This window comes from Rhineura floridana, chromosome 4 (genome assembly GCF_030035675.1).
Source record: "Rhineura floridana isolate rRhiFlo1 chromosome 4, rRhiFlo1.hap2, whole genome shotgun sequence".
In the NCBI taxonomy this organism is placed as follows: Eukaryota; Metazoa; Chordata; class Lepidosauria; order Squamata; family Rhineuridae; genus Rhineura; species Rhineura floridana.
Genome location: NC_084483.1, coordinates 53032994 through 53060986, shown reverse-complemented (window position 1 = coordinate 53060986; position 27993 = coordinate 53032994). Strand labels below are relative to the sequence as shown.

The window sequence follows — 27993 nt, the reverse complement described above, 5'->3', positions numbered from 1 at the left end:
AGAAGTGGGGGCAGGCAAATCACTGTGCCAGCCCGGAACCTGATTTGGGCCTGATGCTATCCCGTGATGGCAGTGGGGCCGCCTTTGCCCATTCCTGTACCCAAAGTGATTTGTCTGCCCCCCACCTTTCATATAATGACTGGGTGATGTACAAAATTCAGCTGATGTATGCACATTCCCCAAACTTTGTTAGAGATTATGTATATTGACAGGGAAATGTTCACGATTCCTTCTTGGACATATGTGTATAATTTCCATGAGGCCTGCTGAACAAATACAATGACTGGTTGTTATGTACATTAACTGCTCAGTTTACATTACCCCTAATGTATATGTAATAAAAAGGTACAGGGTAAGCATGGAGTTCACAGCTCCGTTTGTCCCACAATTCTCAGTGAGGGACAGAAGAGGACATATGCAAAAGAGTGTGCTTAATCCTTCTTCCACCTGTCAATTCCCCTCTACAAATGCCACTTTCCTGAGCGCTCTCTCTCTCTCTCTCTCTCTCTCTCTCCACACACACACACACACACACACACACACACGACTAGAAATAAGACAAACTGGGAGAACAATTCAGGGGGGCTGAAATTAGGGGACATGGGAAAGATGAACCCCCTCATCTTCCTGCCAGTTCTCTCCCAGGAATTCTCCCGCCCATGGATTAATATCAGCAAACATAGGTTTAGGAATATGTTTGCCAACTCACATGTAGCTCTACCCCAAAGAAGTGCTGTAAGCATTAGCTAAGGAAGGGGTATCTTCTGACCTGACACCCACCTATCCACCCAATCTTTGGGGTATTTCTTGCTTAAAACTAGCATGGAACCTGTGGAGCTTCTAAAAGAGAAAAACACAGCATAAATCACAGTTCATTTTATTTTGTTTTTTAACCCCCCCCCACTAAAGGACTGGTTCAATCTTTTTAAAAAAATGCCAATGACTTTAAGAGAAAACACATTTAAAAATAAATTAAAAATTACTGTAGCCTATAAAAGTGAGATATAATAATCTGAAAAATAGCATTATTTCTTACCCGCTTAAAAATTTTGACCTTGTGCTTCACAGTATCTTCTCCCTGCTTTGTTTTATTTTGAGGGCACATAGAGGTTTGCTTTGCTATTCCAGCCTTTTCACATTCCATTGTTCTACCTTCTTGAGTTGTCTCCAGTTTCACTTGCGCATCCAGCATATTTTGATTGAGTGGGTCTGGTTTTTTGTCTTCTTCAGCGCAACATTTCACACATACATATTCTTTATCTTCTTCTCCCATTTGTTGTGCTTGAGAAAGACTCAATCCAACACAGTCACCATGAAACCAATCATCACATCTACCACAGCCTACCATAAACCTGAAACAAGAAAAAAAGATTTAAGACACTAACATTTTACATTATCTTGATTATAAAAACATCGGCGCTAAAGATTATCTCTTGCAGCACCAGCTCCACTCAGCTTACTGAATGTCATGTTGAAGATTGCATCCACTGCTCCAGCCTTACAACATGGTATGAGATGCCAAGGTTACACCAAGATTGGATTTTTTCACACTAATTTAGAAATATAACAGTTTCAGCGTCAAATGCCTCTTTTAAAAAACACCCAGAAAAGAAAATAATCAAGTTGCCTGTACACTTTAAAAAAAACAAAACCTTCTTATAGTATGGAAATGATGAACATGACAAAAGAATAGTCATGTTATCAAATTGTTGTAAATTGCCGTATTCGCGAAAGGGGAGCTAATTTTGACAATTGGGCATCACGTGACGTTTTATATCCTTCAACAATTCAAAATGTGAATTTATCTGGACCGTTCAATAAACATGGCCACCAACTGCTGCAATCACATCGGACCGTCTTAAATGCAGAAGTTCACAATTGTGAAGCAGAAGTTCACAATTTTCCCCTAAATGTATTATATATTGGGCTTTCTGTAGATCTATCCTCTAAGTCTTGCAATCTCCTAATATACTTTTGTGCCAACAGAAATCTGAGATTTTCATAACCTTTAAATTTAAGGTTACCCAAAACACGAAATCATTTTAACTTTCCCTTGATTTCTTCAGTAGCCTACATAGCTATCCAAAATCTTTACTTTCTCTTTTTTGGGTGGGGGATGGAGGGTATCAGTTTATGGGCATCCAATTCCTATTATTTTGAGATTTTCTTTATAATTATTTAGAAAACAAGGTGGAGATAAAACAGTTGAGCAAGTTTAAGGGCAGTATTGCAAAGAATAGGCATTCCTACCTTTGAAGCACTTAGCAATGATAGGGACCCAGAAAATCAAGTTGACAACATCAAGAGTAAAGTACTGACTAGAGAACAAGTTAACTTTAGAAGCGCATATCAGCTTAAGCAACTTTTTTCACAAATTTACTATTCAATAATTTAAAATGTTCATGAAAAGTTGTAAGATCCAGCACTAAATTTGTACCAAGACAGATGCAAATACGAACACCTTTTGTCAAGATTCACCAAGAAAATTCCTGACAAGTCTGCCATTACATTCTTTATTCTGTTGCTCCATTCTAATGTGAAGAACAATGCAGTTTGTACAAAAACCTTGGTATCTGTCTTGGTGCATATCAGGTCTGCCTAACTGACATTCCTCCATCCATATACCATATGCAAGCCACCTCCTGAGGCCTACTTAATAAATCTGTTTTGGGCATCTATTTAGGTACACAATACATAGGTGGAGTGCTTTATACAGCTTAAGATCTGAAAGTATGTCAGGCCTTTCCTAAGGAATGTAAAGCAAGAAACCAGTCAGAACTGTATACTTCTATCCTGCTTGCAGCACCGAGAACTCTTCAAGCTCAGAGGAGCAAATTGGCTCCAAATAGATTCACATTTAGGTTTTTATTACTTGGAAACTAGCTTCATATGGGTTTACAGCCACTACTGACATATGTGACTGTACTAGCAAGTGAGAGCGTCTGACAGTGTGTGTGTGTGTGTGTGTGTGACAGAGAGTGTTAGTGCTCCATTAACAATTTATTTTTGTTTCATTTAGGTGTAAGAAATATATCTCAGCTGCTAGCTCACACATACAAAATTGTAAGATAATAGGGCTTCAGATATCTGTCTCTTTGAGTGTAGACTATTACTAATAAACACTAGTGGTTTCAACCGAGTTTCCTGTCAAGTAATAGTGTCCATTATTCTAGCCTATAACTATTTCCAAACGCTTCCCAAGATAGCCATGAAAACTGGCATATCTTAAGTCTAGTAAATGATAGTACTTTACTGTGTATCAAGGAGAGGTCTTGACATTTTACACCACAAACAAAGCATTATTGAGTGTCATGTTCCAGTTTAAGGATTCCAAAGCTGATTGCAAATCTCAAATGATAATATCAAGTATGTCTGATAAATCCATAAAGAAATTACATTATAAAGATTCAAACTGCAACATGCTGGACTAGCTATGTGTAAGACAGGGATATGTTCAGACAGCATGACAAGGTTCATATTTATTTGATAGATACATCTAAAAGCAGCAGTAAGCATATGAAATAAAAATGAACAATTGCTCTTCATAGGAATTTGGATATTTAAAAGCAAGGTAAGAAACTGACAGACAAATGGATCACGTCAGGAGTAACTAACATGATGCCTATAATCCCTATTAGCCCCAGCCAACGTGGCCAATGATCAAGCATGATGGGTGTTATAAAGTCCATAATATCTGGAGGGCACCACATTGGCTACCCCCAGACTAAGTAAAGCACAATCAACAGTCATGATCTTACATCTCTGATGTCCATATAGAGTTCTACACTTGCGCTGCTGCCCTGGGCTCCTTCTAGGAGGAAGGGCCGGATATAAATTTAATTAATAAATAAATACATACATACAAGGCACCCATATAGAAATAGAAAGGTGCTCTCTTCACCACCACCACCCATAAAAAAAGCCATGAGAAGCTCCTGTCCATTGTGGAGTTATGGCTAGTATGTCTGGTATCAAAATTAAGTTCATATACTTGAAATACTAGCAATGGCTCTTGCAATAAAGAAATGTTTAAAATTAAAAGTGTACAGAATAGCAATACGAGGTAACGTTGGTCTGTATTTTCAGCAATGCTCACTCAAATGTTGAGCATACTCAAAAAGAAAAGAAAACTCCGAACACTTAAGCCTAACTTTGTTAAATCAGTGTTCCTAAAGCCTTGAACAAAAGGCAGCAGTTACTTTGATCTTTCACTAAGGGATGGCAGCTGCAAATTAAAGGTAGTCTACATTTTGTAATTCTTTAAAAAACAAGCATGCAGTTTCTTCTGAATCCACTGTTTTAGCAAGAAATTTGTGGCAGAAAACACAAGATCCAAGACAACATTAAGGTGGACTTATGGCTCAAGTCTTCAGTATTTCATTGACAGTGGAAAAAACCCAAATACTGACCAGGATTGCCTACCAAGATGGTTCCAGAATTATCTGATCTATACATAGCTTTAGTCAAAGCAAATTAGTTTGCACAGTCAAAAGCAGATTAGACACTTGTGAACACAGGTGAATACAGGCCAGCACTATATAAGTATGTACACACCCAGACTCTTTGCTATGTAACTTTTGTTCCAATTTAACTATCACTTTTCAGACTTAGAATTAACGTAATATAACCTGTTTATACAAGCACAACAGGGTTTTGTGTTGAGTGCTGAATTCTAAACCAATATATTATGTATCCAAAAAGCTCCCTGGCTGGAATAATGGCAATTTCTGCCTTAAAGACAAATTGTATAAGACTGTTAGTAGTACATTAATTAGCTCTTTTAGAACTTTATTTACAAGTTAAATTTATATTGTGATCCGACCTACAGACAGATATTTGATTTGACAAGATGACCAATTTATGGCTCCATTTACTATAGGAAAATTCAACCCTACAGCACATACACAGGCACAGTTAACATATGAGCTACTTAAGCTAGCTAGCTATACTCAGTGGAACATAAGCATTGGTTCTACATTACATCATTTTATGGAACACTAGTTTAACTTCCACCAATACTACATAAAGATGTTTACTCTCTAAACACACTGGCTATTTTCTTTTCTTTCTTTTTATCACCAGGATACAAATGTGCATGTGGGAAACAGGTATGGCAGCAAAAAAAAAGGGGGGGGTTGTGTTTTTTTAAAAAAGCAGGTATTTTCCAAGTAGGATGGGGAACCTGTGGTTCTCCAGAGATTGCTGAACTACAACAGCCATGCTGGTTAAGGCTGATGGGAGTTGGAAGTCCAACAAGGGCCACAAGATCCACACCACCACCACCACCTCTTAATAAGGAATGTCACTTGTCAAAGGATAGGGGAGATGTGCCAAGTGTCTAAAACAAGAGTGTCATTTATGAAGTGATGAAGACAGTTTTAAAGACCAAACAGTTTCTCCTTCATGGCTTTTGTAGGTGTGTGTAACTGTGGTAGCATTGCAGGCCCACTAACACTAAAAGCTCTGGCTGTAGATTGCTTCAAAGTTTGATGTCCAAGTGCATTACCCATGTTGTAAGGCTGAATTAGAAGATGTACAACTGCAACAGAAAAAAAGAAAAATGTTTTAAAATATTAATAATGGGGTAGCATTAAGAGTTTTAATAAGCTTTACACTGAAACCAGCATGATGTAAACATTAAGAAAAAATTAAGTACTGATTGTACATATTAACGCACTTAAGCATTTAATAGATGTTCTGAATACAACAAGTTACTATAAGTAGGCAAGGGTACAGGAATGGAATGCCTCCTGCAAGCAGAGTAAAGCAATAAATGTGTTGGAACTTGAATTGCTATTGTAAATACTGAGTCTCTTCAAATATACTAATGCAATGTCCAGACTATCTTTTTCAAATAAACAGTCACCCAAGTGGAATGTGGATAAACCAAGGTATTTCAGCGGGTAAGTGAGAACCTTTGCTGGGAGATTTAAAAAAAAAAAATACAACAGTAAAAACTCAGTATTTAAAATATACAGCTGAGAGATTCTTCTTATAAATGAACTGAGCAAATATTCATGAGCTATCCTTTTATGTTAGCAAAGTATACATATACATACATATATGCAAAAAAGTTACTCGATTCCCCCTTCCATTCTTCTATGAGAAGTTAAAGTAAACTCTGAGGAAAACACGGTTAACTGTGTTTTTAATAGCTACTCTGTTGAAACCATTTTCAGATACTCTGCTATGTCTGTACAAAATACAGGATTAATTTCAATTGGCCAACATGTTTTAGCATATTTTAAATTATAGCATTAGTCAGCATTTAGGGGAAAATAATTTGTTTTTATAGAAACAAAGAAGGGAAGCTAATTTCAAATTATGGAAATAAAGGACAACTAATGTATCAATATTTAGGAAGTAAAACAATGTAAAAATAAACTGTCAATCTACCACTGCATACCCTGATGAAATGGGATACCTATTGTGGATTGACAAACAACAAGGACCTAAATCCAACCATAGATTCCATGATCAGGACATAACTGTAAATTCATTTAATCTTCATATCCTAAGTAAGTACTAAATTAGGAGGGGAGGGAGGAAGAGAGTAGTATCTACAAAACAAGTAAAATAAAAGTGTTGGACAGCGATGGAGAACCTGTGGCCCTCCAGGTGCGGTTGGGACTACAAATCATATAATCTCTGACCAGTGGTCATGCTAGCTGGAAAGAAAATCAATACACATATCTGGCTGGTCTGTGACCGAAATAAATATTGACATTGACATTGACACATATATGGCATTGCTCTGAAGGCTCCCAACTGCTTTTATTGAGATTTTACTTTTTTTTTCCTTAAAAAAAAAGAGGTTGGTAGCAATTATTAGACTAAGCAAGGATAACCACTGATTTAAAATCCGGTTCCTTAAAAATAAATTCAGGTTAGTATTAAAGCACATATTTAGCTCGTATGATTTCCACAGAAGTTGTTCTGTGTCTCCCCACCCTCCCAAATATTTTACAAAGTGATCTCTGTAGTGAGTAGAATTGCAAAAATGAAATGGAAGGCTATCTTGATAACTATAGAGAAAATTAAGTTATCTTGTTACCAATTTAATAAAAGGCATATACAATAATACAAATTTATTAAGTGCACATAGCATTGGGTAGCACCCAAAGCTGCCCCCCTTCACTGAGGAAAGGTATCAGAATGGGAAAGGAAGTATTTTTTTACAACTCCCCCTTCCCCTGCAGCCCCCCCCATGACCTTCAAAAATCTGCTAGCCACCCCCCCCAAAAAAAAAGCCTCTGAAGGAGATTTGGGGAGGGGCAGGGAGAGGAACAATAACTGAAAATGCGACTTGCATCCAAGCAAGCATGAATAAGATTGTTCTGTTAGTCTGGATCCCACCCAAGAGTGAGCATGCATATCTGTACTGTTTTTATTCCCATCCATTTTTATGATGGCATAATATGACTACTGACATCATGACTTCTCAATTCACATCGTTCTTTAAAAATACTTTGTACGTTCACCACTTAGAAATGCAAATGATTAAGCAGTGTATAAATGTCTTAAATAAAATAAATAAATGTTTCTTAATAAGATATGCAGAATTCTAAGAGAAATAAGCCGCCTTCAAGCATTATTTATGTGGACAGGCTCCGCACAATTAAAAAGTGGCTGGCCCCATCCCAGAAATTGCACCTGCTTGCCTGGGTGCACTTCCAGCCTCTGCACATTGAGTAAAGGTCTGAAGGGAGAGCAAACTTTTATTTGTGGAGCCTCCTCTACATGATCAGGATCCCCAAACGCATAAGACTGCCAACTGCATGGGAGGAGCCTCTATGAGTACAGCTGCCTCCCTCCTTCAGTCTTTTGCTCAATGTCCAGACTCGGCAGGCAAAGCTGAGCAAGCAGGTAGAATATCACAGGAAGGGCTAGCGGTATGGCCTTGCTACTCTTTAATTATATGGATCCCCTCTATATTGACGATGAGTGAACAGGGCTATAGTTTAGAGCCCAGCACAAAAAGTAACATTTCAAGTTAGAAATGAGTGTGAAAGGAAACCTAAGCCAACTGGATTAAAAAGGAAGTAACTATTAATAAAAAGTATTTGCACTGGCTGTATTATTCCAAGTGTACAGTACTAAATGCACTTTTTCCAAAACATTAAAAACATATTTGTACAACGTGAAGCCAGTTTTTAATGTACTAACATAGTCATCAAGATCCTCCGTGGCGCAGAGTGCTAAACGGCGGTAACGCAGCCAAAGCTCTGCTCACGGCCGGAGTTCGATTCCAATGGAAGGAGGAAGTCGAATCTCCAGTAAAAGGGGTCGAGGTGCACTCAGCCTTCCATCCATCCGTGGTCGGTAAAATGAGTACCCGGCATATGCTGGGGGGTAAAGAAAGGCCGCGGATGGAACTGGCAATCCCACCCCATATATACGGTCTGCCTAGTAAACATCGCAAGACGTCACCCTAAGAGTCGGAAACGACTCGCACTATAAGTGCGGGGACACCTTTACCTTTAACATAGTCATCAGGTGAAGGACTGTAGACTGTAACTGAAAGTAGTCCATTCTCAAATGTAAAAGAAAGACAGCAAACTATAGGAAGTACAATGGATACTTAAAATGTCAACGTTCGTGAACGTGTTTCAAACAGTATGTTTTTAAATATGGCTGTTTCTCTTATATCTGTGGCAAGAAGATTCCCAAACTACACATTTAAGTTTCTTTCTAAAAACACCATTATTTTTTCTTCTTTAACCAAACTCAGCATTAGTTTAACAACCAAAATGAACACATACTGCTGCATAAAAGCTATTTTGAATGGATCCCTACTGTACACACACAGCATTACCCAATACTGAGAAGAATAAAGTAAACTTTTATGCAAAACTCATACATGCCCGTTAGAGCTGCTGGGATAGCAGGTTGCAATACAGTGTTACCTCTTCCCACAGTGTTGAAAATGCTAGTTTAATTTTCCTATACTTGGTAATTTCCACTTATTAGAACCCACATTAGTTGGAGAGAGATGTCTTCAAATTATGCTTGTAAAGGCAGAGATTGATTTTGCATTATTATAAAGTCGGGCATCGTTTATTGTGTCAAGAGCACACTAGAATTCATGATTAAAAAACTACTAAAATTTAGGCAATGTTTCCTGTAACTTGCAGACCCTGTGTGCTTTTCCCACTTAAGTTCTCCTGAGTGTATAGAAGTATTTAATTAATTAAACAAGCAGCTTCAGATGAAAACTGATCTGATGCAATACACCATTTAAACTTGGGTCTGCCTCAATTACGTACAAGGTGGGTCCAATTTTAAAAGCAGAAGGGGGTACGCTGGTGAAAGTAGCCAACACTCCTCTCTTTCATGGTTTACTCCCTGCAGTTTTATAGCTCAGTGAGACTTCATTACCGGAAGAGTACTCAGGTAAGAAAAGTATGCCAATTCACAAAGTGGGGGAAATATGAGAGGGAGGGAGGGAGGGATCAACTCTAATCACCTGCACATCCTTTTGTTTTGTAATTAACCCCCCAATCCTAACTTATGATGGGGCAGATCTGGGGATTATACAAATGAGCCTATCACCATCACAGCTTGGTTGAGCCTTGAAGACATAGTGCAGATATAACATTAGACATCTACCATGGTTAGAAGAATGGAAACACTGGACTGGATCCAGATTTATGTCCAGTAGAACTCCACTCATATTGAAGGAATGGCACAAGCTGGTGATTTTCACCAACTTCCTCTCCCACGTCAAAAGCTTATCCAGACAGTCAGAGGACCTTCTAGAATGGTGTGGGAGGTGGTGCAAGGAGGAATTGGTAAAAATCACCATCTTGCCCTTTCCTCCAGTAGGAAGCCCCTGCTGCATCCCAGTTCCTATCATGAATGGAAGGAGTCCTAGATACAACCATTATGTCTTCACCATTACCCGGAGTATGAACAAAATATGGTCAAGCATTTTAATATGTAGTAGACCACTGATATTAAAAAGAAAGCCTTGTGTTGTATCCAACAAAATCATTGTGCAATGACTTCTGCAAGTGTAACAGAACTCCCCCTCCCTCTCCTCCCCCTGCACCAGCCCCAAATCTGCTCCAGAAATTGGAGGACCCCTCATAGCAAATTTGTGGGGCACGTGAGGGGAGAAGAGGGAGGGGAAGTTCCACTGCACACATGGAAATAATTCCACACATGCGATGATTTCATTGATATAACCCAACAAGTTTAAACAATACTCAAAAAAAAGATGTCCAATGTTTTTGTCACAGGAGTGAGATGTTAACTGTTTCTAACAATTGTGCATTTATTAAATTATGGCAACCTTCAAAAATGAAATTTTAAGTTTCCATGTACAGAATTACCCAATTCAGACATCATGGTAAACCATAAAGCATGGGTCATACACGCCCTTTCCTCCTCCAGCATGGCCATGAAGAGGAGTTCAGAAGCTTTTGCTTTACTATAGTTGCCATGTCATCCAAACCAACAAACTGTGGTTAAGGTCAACTACTGATTGGATTGAAGTAAGTCAACTTCAAAACATGGTTAAGCAAACTATAGTTAACAACAATTTAGGTTTGAACAACACATTAAATGGAGGTTAACAGAAATCAGAAGTAAAAACTTCTAATCCCCTCCTCACAGTTGCACCAAAGGAGAGGAGAGGAGAGGGGAATCATGCAAGCCATAGGCTTTCATAGGATTTTTCTTATCACACTAAGCTATGGTTTGGCATTATGTTCAAACACAGTAAATGTGTGTCTCAACATGCTAGCAGTGATATGGTTAATCCATTTCTTAAAATACAAACAACATAATAAATGGATATAATACCAGGTAAATGGGGCAATTTCAAAGTGGTAATTGTTTTTTATTCAGGTGACTACCCACAAGAAGGGTCACACACTTAATTATGTGGGCATAAATTAGTATCTTTTTAAAAGCTGGTTTATTTTTCTTCCTTAATTGTTATGTTTTTCTATTTTTTTAAAAAAAAATACTTTTAAAACTGCCAATTCCTTAACATTTAACTAATGTCGGGGAAGGATAAGCTGTTAAGTCATTAAGTTTTCATTTTGACATGTATTCCAATACTTGCAAAGCTTGTAATATTCAAGTAAAGCTTTAAATATGTTTTAAAACCACAATGAGCTTGACTTCCTAATCAAATATGATGGGGCATAATATGAGTGAAAGAATTTTATTTTCTTATCCAATACTTCAGTTCAACTAAAAATTTTTTAAAATTATTGTCTTTGTAAAAAAAGTTTTTTTTAACAAAATATAAACCAAACATATTAATCAGAACCCTATCAATTATCAGGATATCAGAAACTTTCTAATTACACTTTTTCATCACATCAGTAGATATTGCCAGTATGTTAACAGATCCCAGCAAAAACTGCATACCTCCATCAAACACTGTGGTCACTGTCCACACACGCACACACCGCCCCCCCAAAAGAAGATTTATACATCTATTACAGCAACTATCCAAACAGCTGGGGCTGGCAGTATTTTGTCATTGCAGCCCCCACAGCACCTAATCAAAGATGACCAGTGTCTTCTCTTGTTTTTTGTGAGGGCAGTAGCAGGAAATGTCCCAGAGAAAGCTCTTCTGCATATCTGGCTTGCTATGCTGTAACCTGAAGCACACTTACTAAGACACATCCTGCACAGAACTCAGCAGTATTTACTTCAGAGTAAACATGGTTAGTATCAAATTACTACAGTGGGAAAACTGCAGCTCATAATCGTTTTGCTTACTCTATTTTTTTCCTTAAGAAAGTGTAGCTAAAGCCTATTCTGTTTGATGTCTGTAATACTGAATTGTTAACATCAGAACTGCTGCTTTTTGTGTTTAATTTGAAAAAGATAGTCTAGATCCTATACTCTAGGGCAAGAGAAGCAGTTTTTGATTACTAAAATGTTTACACAAAAACATACACCTGCACACACACACACACACCTGTTGCCATGTGGCTTTCTGCAAAACCCACACTGCTTACTAGGTACCCAGAGACTTCTGCTTTCACTGGGAGATAGGTGTTCTGAGCATTCTCTTTTTATAGTAGAGATATTATCTGGAATGAACAACGGTGGCTCATCAACTGAAAGGCTTCTACTGCTTCTCCTCTGTCGAGGCTGAAGGTTTTTTTCTAACTTTCTGAGTTTCAGTCTTTCTTTTTCATCCTCTTTCAAACAATCCAGAGGTACACCTGTGGAATCTTTTTTCCCTCCCTCTTCCTTAATACAATTATTGGTTTTAAGAAGCTGAGGTTTCTGTAACTGCTTCTGGTTGTGGTGTGGCAATTGCCCTTGCTTGGTATGTGCTGGTCCCGACACTATAGATGAAGTTTCTTTTGTACTAGCATGATGGCTGGAGGATTTGTCACTTGCTCTCTCTGTTGACATCTTCCGTACCTGTGCTGCGATTTGGTTCCGTGGAATGTTTTTCCCCAATAAGTGGGGAGGCTTCTTTATGGCCATTCCAGATTCACAGCTCTGGGCCTTCACATCCTTCTCTGCATGTTTTTTCTTAACTTTCACTGGCTTATGAAAATGCTGCAGATCCCCTTGGTCCTCCACTTGACGTTTCAGACTTACTGAAGACTGACTGCGAACACTTGGCACAAGATGCATTTTAGGGTGTACCCCTTGGTTCAAGGAAACTATTTTTTGTTGGGCAGCTATAGTTTTATTTTGTTTAGATTTGGTATGTTTGGGCTTCACAGTTTTCACACATTTTGATGAAATGCCAGTATGCCCATCTTCCTGCAAGCCTGGTGACTCATGTTCTCCCATTTTTGCACTGTCAGCCTCCTGATGTATAGCTTGGACTGGAATGTGTTGAACAGTACCATCTTCTAAAGTGTTTGTTTCTGATTTGGCAGAAGTGGTATCAATGTTTTTTGAATCACTCTGCTCAAGTTCTATGCTACAGGGAGGGTCTTTCAACTCAGCTTTTTTTGGGTCATCTAAGGGCTCTTCTTTGACTTCTGGCAAGCTAATTTGATGAGCAATATCCCCGCTAGCTTGTAAGCTTGAGCCGTATTCAGGCTTTCCATCAACAAAATTGGACTGAACTGAAGAGGTTTCCTGAATTTCACTTGCATTCTCATAAGCTGTTGTAACAAAAGGCATACCAGCCATTCCAGTTTCCTTGCCTTCATCTTCCATTTGAGCTTCCTTCACTTCTTCCTCAGTTTTATTGTCTGCCTTTTCCTCAGAGGGCATTTCAGAAGTGAATTTATTAACTATGGTTTCATTCCCCTCATTTTTAACAGGACTATTATTTTGTATTTTTTCAGTCTCTGTAAAGGCAGGTGCTTCCAAGCCTCTTCCATCACTACCACATTCTAATTCAACCTCCGTCCCACTTTCCATTTCTTTAGCTGGGGAATTGATCCCTGGTAAATCAGAAGAATTTCCTACTTTATTAGATGCTTCATCTATTGTTGCCTCATTAGGAATTTTATGTTCACTATCTGCTTTGACGTCATCTGAATTTGCCCAACATGCAACCCATTCTGCATTGGTAGAAGGTGGAGATGATTCTGTTGCCTCTTGTTGTTGGCAGGGCTTGTTACTACTGTGCTCAACATCTCTTGAATGCTCTTGTGGATTACTATCTTCCCGTTTAGTCTGCCCTTTATCCTGCTGTTTCAGTCCTCCTTTTTGAGCCGATCCAGACTTTACAGCTGATTTTTTTGTGTTAACAGAGGGTGAAGCATTTGAACGTTTGGCTAGTGTGCTCTGCCGCAGACTTCGTACTGGTTCTATTAAAAGACAAAAAGTATTTAGTATTTTTATCTATTCTCTGAAAAATGGTCTAAAGCTGAAGTTGTATACCTGCATATCTGAAAGTAAGCCTTGCTGAGCTCAGTAGGACTTACTACTGAGTAGACATGCATAGGATTGCAACGTAAATGAAAAATAAACTTATTCATATAGCTTAGCATTGTAAACAAAAGATTAATAAGTTTATCTCAAATGTGTTCAGGTTACTTAGGATATGGATAGTTTGCTCATAAAATTCTGAACACAGTATCTGTAAAAGTTACAACAGCAAACAAGAAATAAGGTTCTAATATTTTCAGTCACTAAACCAATAACACTACTTCAGAATTTTGCATCATATTCTTTATATTAAACAAACAGAACTTTCAGTGCCATTTAATTTTTTTTTAACATGGCTTGAATTACACGTTTTTCTGAAATATAAGCCAAGCCCAACTACAATTAAAGTACAGTTCATATTACACGTGCACACTTTTTAACTGAAAACAGGACTATCTTTATTTCCTTACACATTAATAATTCTTCAGTATCTCTGTGAAGACCACTGATGGCAAATAACTGGCTTCCATTGAACTTATAAATTCAAAGCATTTATAAGTGATAAACACAAGAAATATTATATACAACTATATTTAGATATCTGAATGTGTTCACTCAATAATGGACCAAGATTCTCACATAATGATTAGTCCACACTACCCAAATGCCAGACTACAAATATATACTTCCTCAGACCTCTTACCTTGTGTCATTAAACGTGGAGATTTTCTTGGCGATCTGACTGAAGTTCCATCCATTTGGTCTCTCAAATTCCTGTTAGGCGAAAGATCATCTTCATCAATGGTACTGTGGGCAGTTTCCTTAATTCCTTCATCCATAATATCATCAAGTCCAACAACTAAAAAATAAAAATAAAATTCCTAAACCTTAAAAGGATCTATTAAGGCTGAAGTCTCATGAAATTAGCTGCGAGACTTAGACTAGCTAAAAAAAATGATGGAGGGGCACAGAGAGAAGTAAGATTAAAAGGGTGATTTGGAAGCGTGATATACAAAATTTCCCACTGGGCAATTAAAAAAAATAGTCACCCAGAGCAGTATATTTCTCATACACGGACATGAGAAAGAGTCATAGCCAATTTTAGTGGACTCACATTTTATTGATTTGCCACAGGAAGTTCTCAGTCCTTAAAGGATCAGCTGTCCCCTCACTGTCCCTTCCCACCTAAGAGAAAGAGAATTTAACAATGGAAAGAGCTGATCCAAAATGACAATCGCCTTTATCTATATAATTTAAGAAATTTGTTTTTAGATTTTAAATCCAGAACACGTTAGCTTACATCTTGGTAATTATTAATAGATGATTCAACTTTGAATTGTTTCTTTTTCCTTCCCATGACATTGCTGGGGTAGAAGAGCCTCTTTCCTTCCTCAGCACTGTATTAGGAAGCAAAAACACTGAAACCCTTCTCTGCTGGTCTGCCTCCCTGCCTATATGTTTGCCTGCCTGAATACATGCGTTTGTGTCTATCTGCTTGTATGCATGCCCCTGTCTCTGCGGAAAAAGACAGATGTTTGTATGTGATCTGTACATATGCTCTGTATGTAGTCTGCATGCATGTACATATGCTGTGTGTGTGGTGCTCATTTACGCCCACTTTGGGAGCACTCACTGCTAGTATGACGTCCCCGTAGGGTGGTCAACCCTAAATGTAGCTCCCAGGCCAAGGTTAGCAATCGCTGCTTCAAGTCAATGTATCTGATGCATAAAAACAAGTTTCCTTGAACTCAATGTATCAGATAGAGGGCAACTGTTTGGTTTACATATTAACTGTAGGGCTAGCATGCTTATATCCAAGTTATTTAATGTTAACCAAAAAATTTTAAAGAGAAGCTTAATATTTTCAATACTAATAATATTTTTTAAACAATCTGAATCTACCCAGAATAGAACTAAATGCACCATCCTAAAAACAGAAAGCTGTCCTATGGTGACAAGTACAACTCATTGGCTTTGTGATGGAATAATGTTAATTCTGTTTTAAAATATCCTATTATAATAGAGTTGGACGGGATCTTGTAGACCATCTAGCCCAGAAATGGGGAGCCTCAGGCATGGGGGGGGTTGAATATGGCCCTCTTTCTGGGCCTCAGGACTGTCCCCAGGCTATAGCAACTCCCTAACCACACTCCTTACTGTCCCTGCTTTACACTAGGCAATGTTTTTGCCTGGCTGGAATGTGCCCTTGAACTCTGACAGTGCCTCTTGCTTGCCTGGATGGAAGATACAGGTCTGTGAGTGTATGTAGAAACTAGCCTACCATACAAAGGCAAAATTTACATTCACTTCTTTGCCTGCTTTTGCCTCTGATCCAACCCACCACTGGCATGTGCCTCCAATAGGTTGCCCAGAAAAAATACAGCCCTCCGGTTGAAAAAAAATTTCCCCTCCTTGATCTAGTCCAATTCCCTGCCAAATACTGGAATTCCAGAGCTCAAGAATCCCCAATAGATGGCTGTGCAGCTTCTGTCTGAAGACCTCCATCCAGCAAGGAAGAATCCATCGCCCTTCTACAGAATTGGTTACATTGCCAAATTGTTCTTACTGTGAAGAGGTTTCTATTAACAATCAACCAAATTCCTCTCTTCTGTAACTTAAACCTATTCGATCTAGTCTTGCTGACTGTGGCAACAGAGAACAAGTCTTTGCCCTCTTTTATGTGAGAACAGGTATTTGAAGAGTGCTATCATGTCCCTCAGCCTTCTTCAGACTAAACATACCTAGTTCCTTCAACCACAGGATTTTGCCCCTGAGGATTTTCATTGTCCTCATCTAAATCTGTTCCAATTTCTCTAAATGCATCTTAACGTCTGGTGCCCAGAACTGGCCATACATCTGTACGCCAGATGAGGTCTAACTGGTGCAAAATGAAGTGCGACTATTGCTTCTTGTACCTTGGAAAGCATGGTTCTACTAATTCAGCCCAATACTGCATCAGCCTTTTTAGCAGCCATATCACACTGCTGATTCGTATTCAGCTTGTGATCAACTATAATCCCAATATTCTTTCCATATGTGCCACTTGCAACTCAGGTCTTCCCATCTTATACCTGTCTATTCAAATACTATCTATTTATTTATCCCATAATGCAGGATTTTGCACTTGTCTGTGTTGAACTTCATTTTCAGCCAAGCCTTCCATTCTACTAAAGTCATTTTGAATTTTATTCTGAAGTGTTAGCTATCCCTTCTAGTTTTGTGCAAATCTGATAAGGAGTCCCTCCATTCTGTCATGTAAGCCTTCCCCAACCTTGGATCCCCAGGTGTTGCTGGACTACAATTTCCATAATTCCAAACCACTGATCATGCTGCTGTCTGGGGCTGATGGGAGTTGTAGTTCACCATGTGGAAAGGCTGGTCTAAGTCATTAATAAAAATGACATAAGTACATGTATACTTTACATGTGCTGCCCTGGGCTCCTGCCGGGAGGAAGGGCAGGATATAAATCAACTAATAAATAAATGTATACTAATTAAAAATTGGGAGAAACTGATACATTTTGCAATTATCTGCAAAGCTAAATTAATAATAAACATAGTTTATTATTGTAGTTACTGAATTATACTAATAATTCTACAGTGCTTTACAATATTGCCATTTATTTGAAAAACACCATAAGAATAAGAGTATGTACACCTTTCCAGTTGTTTTGATACTTGCACTCAGATTCCATATCCTAGGAATCAGCATCAGACAGTCACTAGGTTAAAACTGGCCCCTTAAGGGATGCCCCTGCTCCTACATCTACTCTCTTTCCTTTGGATTTTTAAAACAACTACCTAGGTTTAGGGGAAAGGAGGAAGAGGCGGGCATATGAAAGAGAGAGAAACTCTTGCAAGGGAAATCAAGAAGAATGTGTGAATTGTTAGGGGGGATCTTTCTCACTTATCTTCCTCACTTCTGCTATTCAGTGTTCTGCACATTTTTAAAAAGTTTGAAAGATACAGGAGGGGCAAAAATTAGAAGTGACTGTTCTGAGACACCAGAGCAAATGCCTCTTACCGCACACTAGAAACAATTTTAAAGAAACCAGGATCTTCAGGGAAAGAGCTGTAGCTCTGTGGTAGAGCATCTGCCTTGAATGCAGAAGGTCCCAAGTTCAATCCTTGGCATCTCCAGGTAGGGCTGGGAGAGACTCCTGCCTGAAACTTGGAGAGCTGCTGCCAGTCAGTGTAGTTAATACTGAGCTAGATGGACCAATGGTCGGACTCAGTATAAGGCAGCTTCCTATGTTCATATTTCAAACCCTTTTGAGATGCAACAAGATCTACTGAAAAACTTAATGGGTAAGAAGCAGTGGTCATAATTATCTGGAATAAGTTACCAATAAAATGATTAAGACTATAAAGCAAATTAATTGGATAAGGAATGAGCACAAAAACGACATGGAAATTTTCAAAATGCAACATCTTCCTGATCAAGGAAGTAGACAGTGAACCTGATATTCAGGCTGCAGCAAAGAGAGATGAGAAGCAGAGTCATTCCATCAGATCTGCTGTGAGACCAGCTTCATTGAGCTCTTCTCTCAGAGCTGCTTCCATTCCACCTGGTCTCATAAGAACTACTATTTAACTTCAAATATTGGTTACTTGTTTTCCTCTTTCCTCCCTATCCCTTTTTCCTTTTGCATCATGTCTTTGCGATTATAAGTCCACAGGTAATGACTATCTCGTTTTTAACTCATATAAGTTTTACCGCCATGGGCTCCTGCTGGGAGGAAGGGCGGGATATAAATCAAATAATAAATAAATAAATAAGTTGCTCTAGGAGTTTTTCTAGCAGAAGGGTGGAGTTAAAATGCTTTAGATAAATATACAAAGACACAAACTCCAGAGAAAACAAAACATGTCACAACTCTGAGGAAAGGACAGGCAGCGCATACTGGAAATGTCAGCCAGTGGATAACTTCCAACTACCTGAAAACTGACAACATAAAAAAATGTGGGCATGACAAAGAGTCAACTTTCTAGTAGTAGTAACTAATTATGCCTTGGAACAACTAAGCATGGAACCAGTAGGAGGGGAGGCATTTCCAGCCAGTCAGCCCAAGCCTTTGGTCACCCAACCCCTGTAGGCCATTTTGACAGGTGGGTGGGACTGCCCACCTGTTGATCACCTGACATTGCCAGAACATCAGATGGCATGTTTTCCTTTGCCTGTGCAACGTGAAATCAAACCACTTGAGCAAAGGCACAGAGCTTTACAAGCAGTGCCTGATCAACTATGCCTCCAAACCCTGCTTAAGGTAAGAAGCTGCTTCTTTATTTGCTCCACCCCTGACATCATGTATGACAGGTGTAGGGCAGGTGAGCAAAGCTTTGGAGAAATGCCCTTGAGGGCCTAATCAGGCACACAGGCTGGAGGTGTACAGACATATCTATTTGGCTATTCCTGTACACCTGAAAGGATCCTATGCAAGATCACCCAGAGTCTCACATTGCATTCAATGCATATATGTAGCAGCAGCTGTGGTGTGCAGGAGTCTTTAACTTGCATCAGGGCAACAGAGAACAGATACTGAATCTTTCCCTCCCCAGCCATGATCCCCACATGTAGCAAATTATCCTTAGGAAAAAAGCTCCCAATAGTGCCCCCTATGCACACACACTTACATTTTTTAAAATGCAGATGACTATGCAGGTAATTTAACATGTAGCAAAGCTCTTACTTGAAGGCTATTTCTGCAATCAATATGCCAATTTATTTGCAAGCAAGTCCCACTGAACAAAGTGGGACCTGTTTCCAAATAAAGTTGCTTAGGATCAGACTGTAAGTATTCTAAATCTTCCAGAAGCAAGCACTAGTATTAATTGGGAAAAATTATGTTGTCCAATGAGTTGGAAACTAAATATCCTTACTGTTCGGCTAAAAGAGAGAGAAGTATTCATAGTTTGGGAACTGAACACATTGCAGACCTCAGAAGGGCCAAAATAGCAATACAAAGTCATCCATGTAGGCTGCATGAATGATCCTGGTAATACGCAGAATGCATCTCCTTGATCATCCTTCCCAACCTTGGATCCCTAGTTGTTCCTGGACTACATCCCCAAATCATCCCCAGCCAGCATACACAGGGATGATGGAAGTTGTAGCCTAACAACATCACTATACTATTTATTATTATTATTAAACAATTATACCCCTCTTTTCCCTTCCACAAAGGAGTTGCTTAAAGCCACTCATAGATATAAAAGCAAGCATAAAGGCAGCAGTGATCCCACCATTAAAACACAAAATAATTATAATTAAACTAAGAACAGCAGCAATTTTTTAAAAAACCACAAACAGCAGCCCTCCCAGTAAATACAGTAAGCACATCTGGAAATTAAATTGGAAATTTCCCTACACAAATCAGGGTAATTAGCATTGGGTAATCTTCAGTTTCACTGGAAAATTTTCTGAGGGAATAATTTAATTTAGCATGTTAATATTACTTGTATTTCATAAACAAAGATACACACTTTGAAACTGCCAAGCTTCCCTAATATTTATTTGCAATTAACATCCATTCATTGTTACTAATGAAATTATGAAACACAAAGATTTCCATGGAAAATTGAATAATTGGAAACATTTCTGCCCCACATCACTGATCCAAGCATCTATGATAATTTGCCTAGTCATGGGCCCAATAAGAAGCTCATAATAATTTTACTTATTTTTATTTAGGAATATATATAAATATCTAAGCACTACACATAAAACAATATAATATTTATCAATAAAACACAAATAAAATCAGCAAAATTCAAAAGCTAATACAGCAGCGCCAGTGGGGCAATCAGCTGTAGCGTGGGGTGCTCCAGCTGCCATGCTCCAGCTGACAGCGATCAGCTGTAGCGCGCGATCAGCTATAGCGCGGGGAGCTCGCACACTACAGCTGATCACTGTCAGCTGGAGCACAGCAGCTAGAACTCCCAGTGCTTCAGCTGTAGTGCCTGATCAGCTGTAGCACGGTGGCTGGAGCTCGCGCACAACAGCTGATCGCTGTCAGCTGGAGTGCGGTGGCTGGAATATAGTAGGGCCCCACTTTCCGGCGTTTTTCGCTTTTCGGCAGGGACCTGAAACATAACCTGCCATATGATGGGGCCCTACTGTATAACTGTGTCACTTACATACTTGCTAGCACTTGGAACACCTACTTTGGTGGTAAACACATCAGAAATTAGACTTTGCCTAAATAGTCCCATAGTATTGCCTAAGAAACCATGTCAACTTTATAGGACGCCATGACTCATAGAGGATCAATGTTTGAAATTCCTTCTGAGTAGCCTTATGGACACAAGTACATGGAGACAGCAACATCTAACCTATCATGTCTGTGGTTACATTTAATACTTCCCAAATGAGATTCTGCACGAGGGTGGGGATACATTCTTCAGCCACTGTGACAGTATGAAATTAAATGGACTGCCTTCAAGTTGATTCCAACTTATGGCAACCCTATGAATAGGTTTTCATGGTAAGCGGTATTCAGAGGTGGTTTATCATTGCCTTCCTCTGAGGCTGAGAGGCAGTGACCGGCCCAAGGTCACCCAGTGAGCTTCATGGCTGTGTGGGGATTCAAACCCTTGTCACCCAGGTCATAGTCCAACATTCTAACCACTACACCACACCAGCTCTCGTGACTGCATGCATCAATGCAAAAAAGCAGCACCTGTAAGTGGATCTATCCCTTGAAGGATACGTAAATTGGGGCTACCTAGGAGCAGGTTCTAAACGCTGTCCAGCAGCTGTGCAAGACCCACTTGTTCACTCCAAAGCCCTTTTATGGGTCTGGGAAAAACAGATGTAGGAGACAGAGCACACCTCTGTTCAAAAGGCAGCCGATAACACTGCAGAGAAAAGGAAGAATAAAATGTTTCAAAAAGGGAAAGTCTCTCCCCACCCCACCTGAGGTGTCTGTGAGAGAGTGAGTCAGTGAGACAGCTTGCTCTACTCTTTTTCCTCCTTTATCTTTCTTAAATTTTGAACTACAAGAATGTAGGGCAAACATGTTATTTATTTAAACTGTCTAGGACTCCAAAATCCTGAATTCAGCTATTTTATTTGTGAAAAACCAAAGATTGTTGCAAAGAATTCTAAACAAATGTCATTATACTAAAAGACCTGCACTCTGAATTTAGTGAACAGTGAAAATAATTTCAAGTCCACACCTTGCTCTTTCTTGTTTCTTCAGGCAGAGGGCCTCTCCATAAAATGTAGTATGCTGCAATTGTTTGAGGTTACATTTTTAAATTTGTAATGTATTAGTAATGAATATGTGAACAGACTGGAGAATATAATTTGATACAACCAGAACTATTGTACAACACAAGTAGTTACGGCATGCATCCAAGAAACATCTGGTATAATACAATACCAAATGTCCTAAAAGTTTTTTTTTGTGGCCTAGTGGTAGGATAACGTGTTTTGAATGTATACAATTTGGGTGGGAGACTACATGTGCCTGCTGTAGAATAAAAAGGTGGGGAATACCCTGAAAAACAATGATACTGTTCATAATGTTTTCCTTTTGGAAAGGGGCTTCCCCTCTGCCCAGTGCCCACCCATCCAATTTCTTTCCCTCCCCTCCCCTCTTCCTCCCCTCCTACCCCTCCCCCAGGTCAGTTTCACCTATCCTAAGCATGATTGCACAGGAGTAAATCCCACTGAACTCAAAAAGCATGCAAATGATCAAACCTGCACTCCCCTCCTCCTCCCTCTAATCCCCTCCCTCTTGCCCCTTCCCTTCACCTTTCCCCTACTCCATCCTCTTCCAATCCCCTTCTTCCCCCTCCCCCTCCCTCCCCTCCGCCTACCCCTATCGTCAGTTTTACCTATCCTAAGCATCACTGCATGGGAGTAAATCCCACAGAAGTCAATCAGCATAGAAATGATCAAACCTGTCCTCCCCTCCTCCACTCTCCCATCACCTCCCTTTTGCCCCTTCCCTCCCCCTTTCCTTCACCCCTCCTTTCCCTTTCCCTTCCAATCCCCTCCTTCTCCCTCCCCCTCCCTCTGCTCCCTTCTCCCCCTTCCTCCTTCCCTCTACTCTCCCCTCCCCCATAGTCTATTTTACCTATCCTAAGCATGACTGTACAGAGGTAAATCTCACTGAACTCAATAAACATGCAAATGATCAAACCTGCCCTACTCCTCCCCCTTCTGCATGCTCCCCTCCCCCTCCTCCCCTCCCCATCCCCTCTCTTCATTTTCACCTATCCTAACCATGATTGCAGTGAAGTAAATCCCACTGAATTCAATAAGCATGCAAATGATCAATCCATTCTCAGCAAACTTGCACAGGATCCCATTTCTTACCTCCCGGATTAAAAAGCAGAGAAATTCACTAATAGGCAAAAATAAACCTTGCAGTTTAAGAACGTACCTATAGCCAACAGATATTTCTATCAAACTTTAAAAAGCAGGGAAATTGGGCAGCTATAGTGAATGCACCAGGGAAGCAGCAGACCTGGCCTCCTCTCTGAGATAACGGACTGCCCTACAAATTTGTCAGAATGCAAACATAATTTGGGTTGGTCTTTCACAGTCCAATCCATTTCCTATATAGCTTGGGAGAATTGGGTAACACGTGCCTCTGAGCATACGGTTAGCTGTGGCTGCAATCAGCCCAAAGAACAGAAGCAAGACATGTGTTGTGCTGATCTTGGTTTAGCAGGGAGGAAACAACAATATTAAGACAGTTGATATAGTTCAGATAGTCACTTTAAATATGTTAGTTTTACTTGGCAATTTTAGTGAAGTTTTCTATAGTAAATCATTTTCTTTCACTTCTGTTTCTGTGAATATGTGAAGTACAACAACGCTTTGCAACACTAAAAAAAAAACTCCAAAAACAATTGTGGAATAATGGCACTGATTATTCTGCAGAATAGTTTCCAATGGACATGAGGAGTGTCTCGTTTTGTACAAGATAAAACAGTGGGAGGTGAAATATATTCTAGCAAAATTTTAAGTGTGCTCTATGTTTTTAATTGACCGTGCCCACCTTGCCTTAAATGAAGTGGTTTAAACATAGCATGCTGAAAACATGCATCTTGAGCAGGTTAAGTTTGTTTTTTCCAACAGCTAGAGTCATTCCTGAAGTAACAACATATTGTAATTAGTCTGATTTTACATCAAACTTCAGTTTCAGATTCAACTGTTAATGCGCCCAAAATAGAAATAGAGCATAACCTCCAGTCTGAAACAAAAAAGGCTGTCTTCACCATCATATGATATGGACCAATAAAAAGGCTTTGAAATTAATAAAAATACATTTGACACAGTTTTCCAGGATGAATAATGATGGAAATAAAAATCTCTAGTTTAGATTCTCTGTAGAAACATTAGTAACACAGGAAAGAAGCAAAGTAAGAAGAACACCAACAAACATACAAAAATGTAATTCTCCATCTTTGGAGATGGCAGGTGTTTCCACCACTCACCATATGCTCAGAGATACACGTTACCAAATCCTTCCAAGCTACACAGGAAGTGGATTGGACTGTGAAAGACAAACCCAAAGTGTGTTTGCATTATTACAAATCTGTAGGGTAATACAATATCTCAGAGAGGTCAGGTCTCCTGCTCCTCTGGTGCATTCACTGTAGCTGCTGAATGTCCCTGCTTTTTAAAGTTTGATAGAAATATCTGTTGCCTATAGGTACAGTAAGGCCCCGCTGTTCAGCGTTCCACTTCTCGGCGTTCCGCTAATACGGCTGTGACAATGCCACCACCCTCTTCTCCTCCCCGGCTCTACAAAGCTTCCCACCTGCTCCTCCCTTGCAGGACAGACACCGGGTTCAACTGCTAGGCAGCCCCGCCTCATCTGTGATCTCAGCGGGGGAGAAAAAGAGGAAAGCCTCCTCCCGGCCAGGCAAAATTCAGCCCAGCCCAGGGCCTGGTAGCTTCTCTTCTCCCTTCCCCCATCTGCCTCCGACAGGCTTGCTTTCTTTTTTTCCCCCTCACAAGCACTTCCTGCACAGGGCCAGGCAGGGCCCAGTCAGGCGGAGCGGGGTTGCTGCTCTCTCTCTCTCTCTGCCGAGTTAAAGGTACTGGGGAAGGGCGGGCAGGCAGGGAGGCAAGTGTTCGGTCAGGTTTTGAGGGCCTCTGCTGTGTCCTCTGGGAGCAGTGAAGAGCAGCAGCCTGGAGAGGGGGGGAGAGTTCCTGAGGAGGCAAATGGTGGAGGGGGAGGCTGGTGGGAGGGGCTCTCGAATTGGGAAGTGCTGGCTGAGAGGAGAGACTTCCATCCAGGGGTCTTCTCCCAGGCAGCCGCTCTCAGGCACTAAGAAGGGATTAGGCGGTGGCCGCTGCTGCTTCTCACATTGCTGGAGGGTGAAGTCATCATGGCCATTGTCTCCCCTTAGCTCCCCGGCTGGGCTGCCAGAGGGGGAATACCAGCAACAGCCATGGGGCCTGTCTTGTTCTTTGAAGCCGTCGGGCAAAACTCCCACCCCTTCACCCAACCAGGACAACACTGAGGAGATTTACGCTAGGTACGCCACTGTGTTCCACTTTTTGGCAATTTTCGCTTTTCGCCAGGGGTCTGGAACCTAACCCGCCATATGAGTGGGGCCCTACTGTACGTTCTTAAACTGCAAGTTTTTTTGCCTATTAGTAAATTAAGACTACAACTTCAGAAAGACAACAATGAGTCTGTAAGAACTGCCAACTACCAGTAAAAACCACTAAACACATGCATTTGGGATAGGAGAAAAAGAGCATCAGCATGTGTATATATATGATGTCTTTATATTGTGCTTCTACATGAGTTAATTAAGAAATGGGACTGAAGAGATGAAGGGTACCACACTCTGGCCTCTGCCATTGGCTAAGGGTCCAAGGATCACTGGGAAGATATTAAAGGCCATCCATTGGCCAGAGAAGGAGCAGCTGAAGGGAATTTCCTCCCCCCACTTTACTGCCACAAAGAAAAATCAGCTCCAACTACCAATTGCCCCAGGACTGCAAAAGCAAGGGGGAAAGAGAGATTCTGACCACATCCATCAGCAAAGAAAAAAAATCCACCACCTGCTATTCAGACAAGAACAACAGCAAGGAAAGTTCAGCCTGGTCCAAACTAGATATAGATGCTTACAACTCAATACAAAATATATTTAAGACATTTACAAGTATAAATCCCTCAGTTGTATTCAAACAATAAAATACCCTGTGCTAGATATGAAGAAGCAAGCTGTTGTACTCTACGATACTTAATTGTATCTTAGATTTTGCCATTTGGAAAGTTAGGAATAACTTAAGTTGGTAATGGAAACCATCAATGTTATCTGCTAAGTTATACCCAATACATGTTAGATTCTGAAAACAATTTGGTTTTATCTAATAGTGTTCTCACACCAATAAAAGGCTCTATGATCTAGTGTGGATGCTGTCATCAGTGGAATGGGAAAGGAGATCATTTTTGTTAATTCCCTCTCCATCTGCACACCCCCAAATTCTGTTAGAAAGGGTTGAAGCACCCTTCACAACAGAATGAGAGGTGGTGTGGGATGGTTGTAGGGTGTGGGGAAATAATAAAAAAATCTCCCTCCTTATTCTATTGGCTGAAGTGTTCACTGGATCAAAGAAAAAATCATTTTCAGTGCAAGGGACACCACTGAATACAAACTTTTAAAGTTTGAGTTTGAAATGTACCAGCCACTTCAAAACTTTCAATAAACTTTACCTCCCTAACCCCAGATACTGCAGGAGGCTTGATATCATGCATTCAACAAGCTGTGGAGTTGCCACCAACACCAACCTATTCCTGGCCAGGAAACGTGAGTTTTCTGACAAGACATTCAACTCAATTCATAAGAGTTAACATGCATGATTTCATGGGGAGGAGATGAGAGTTCTACGCCAATTTGCTTAGATCAATGTTTGATCAATTCCCTTTCTACAAAATCTGCCATAGTGATCAAAACAAGAAAAATCAATATAGCAGATATTATTTTCCAATAATATTTGCAAGAAATGTTCAATGTCTTCTATATTTAAAAAAAAGCCTTTTCTGTATCTTTCTGGAATTGTTCTACCCCCAACTGAATCCTAAGCATAAAAATACCATTATTAAGCCATCACAATGGTCACAGCAGACATCTGGATTGGAAAGTTACTCAGTACTAGGATCTGCCATTTGGCGGAGAGTTCAATGATCATACAATGATAAAAATGTAGTTAAGGACTGATTTCTTAAATCCTTTCTTCAGAACAATAGTATTCATTACACCTTATACACTCCCGAGCAATAAAACCAACCAACAGTGGTGTGGCACTATAAAGACTAACGCATGTATTATGGCGTAAGATTTTGTGGGTCATGATCTATTTTAAAGGAGGTACAAGACTATTGTTTTTGTTGCAATAGACTCAGTGACATGCTTACTCAGAAATAAGTCCTATTGAGTTCAGTGGGCTTACTACCAGGAAACAGACTAGAGAATTGCAGCCTAACATGGCTACTACCCCTTCTGGCAATTGTTGTCCCACCAACGTTTTTTTCTGACAGTTTTAAGCATATCATCTGATGGAAGTTTACAATTTTAATCATTAATCAATTCTACTGTTCAACTATATGCAAGACCTTTCTCTTTTCCCAGGCTCTTTAAATTCCTTGCTTTTAGTTTGTCTTCCACTTTCTGGCTTTTAAGTGTTGCTTACTGATTTTATGCTGCTGTATGAGTTTGTGCTGCTTTTTATTCATTCTGAGCTGGTGCTGTTTTTATAAATCGATTCTTTTTAATATTGTTGATTGCGTTTGCATTTTATTGATTTTAAATTGGACAGTATAGAAATGGCTAATAAAAAATAAAGGTCATGAAATTCCTCCTGTTGTTTTCTATTCAAAAGGGACTTGGGAAAACAGAGGCTGCCTGCAGCAATAACATGGGAAAGGCAGGAAGAAGGGAACCAGAATGCTTGCATGAGTTTGGGGAACCTGTGTAATTATTTGCAAGAGGTTCTAACATCTACAACATCCCAGGATCAGTAGTATAGATTCCAATATGCCAATAGATCAAACCACAAAGAAATCCTAACCTTTGACCTATCACATTGGAGAGGGTTAGAATACAGCAGAGGTGTCTCTCTGAGGGAAGTGCCATAATTCACTGGTAGAACATCCATTTTGCATGCAGAAGATCCCCAATTCAATCCCTGGCATCTTCAGGTAG

General features: G+C 39.8%; 1 protein-coding gene and 1 non-coding gene across 11 annotated transcripts in view; one reads left to right on the top strand and one right to left on the bottom strand.

The window, feature by feature from the left end:
- The window catches only part of PHF3 (PHD finger protein 3), a 73683-nt gene that overhangs the window by 32451 nt on the left and 13239 nt on the right, over positions 1–27993 (bottom strand). For 3 of the 10 annotated variants that reach the window (XM_061623052.1, XM_061623053.1, XM_061623058.1), the window contains 3 exons: positions 14516–14671; positions 11942–13751; positions 1037–1352 (listed from right to left, as the gene is read on the bottom strand). In XM_061623052.1, coding sequence (XP_061479036.1) covers positions 1037–1352; positions 11942–13751; positions 14516–14671 — 2282 coding nt within the window. Of the gene's footprint in view, positions 1–1036; positions 1353–11941; positions 13752–14515; positions 14672–14926; positions 14998–21536; positions 21670–27993 lie in introns of those variants that run through there. The other 7 variants (XM_061623057.1, XM_061623054.1, XM_061623061.1 and 4 more) reach the window with 5 other exon arrangements.
- TRNAS-UGA (transfer RNA serine (anticodon UGA)) lies at positions 17884–17952 on the top strand. Its single transcript has one exon. It is a non-coding gene; the product is annotated as a tRNA-Ser (tRNA).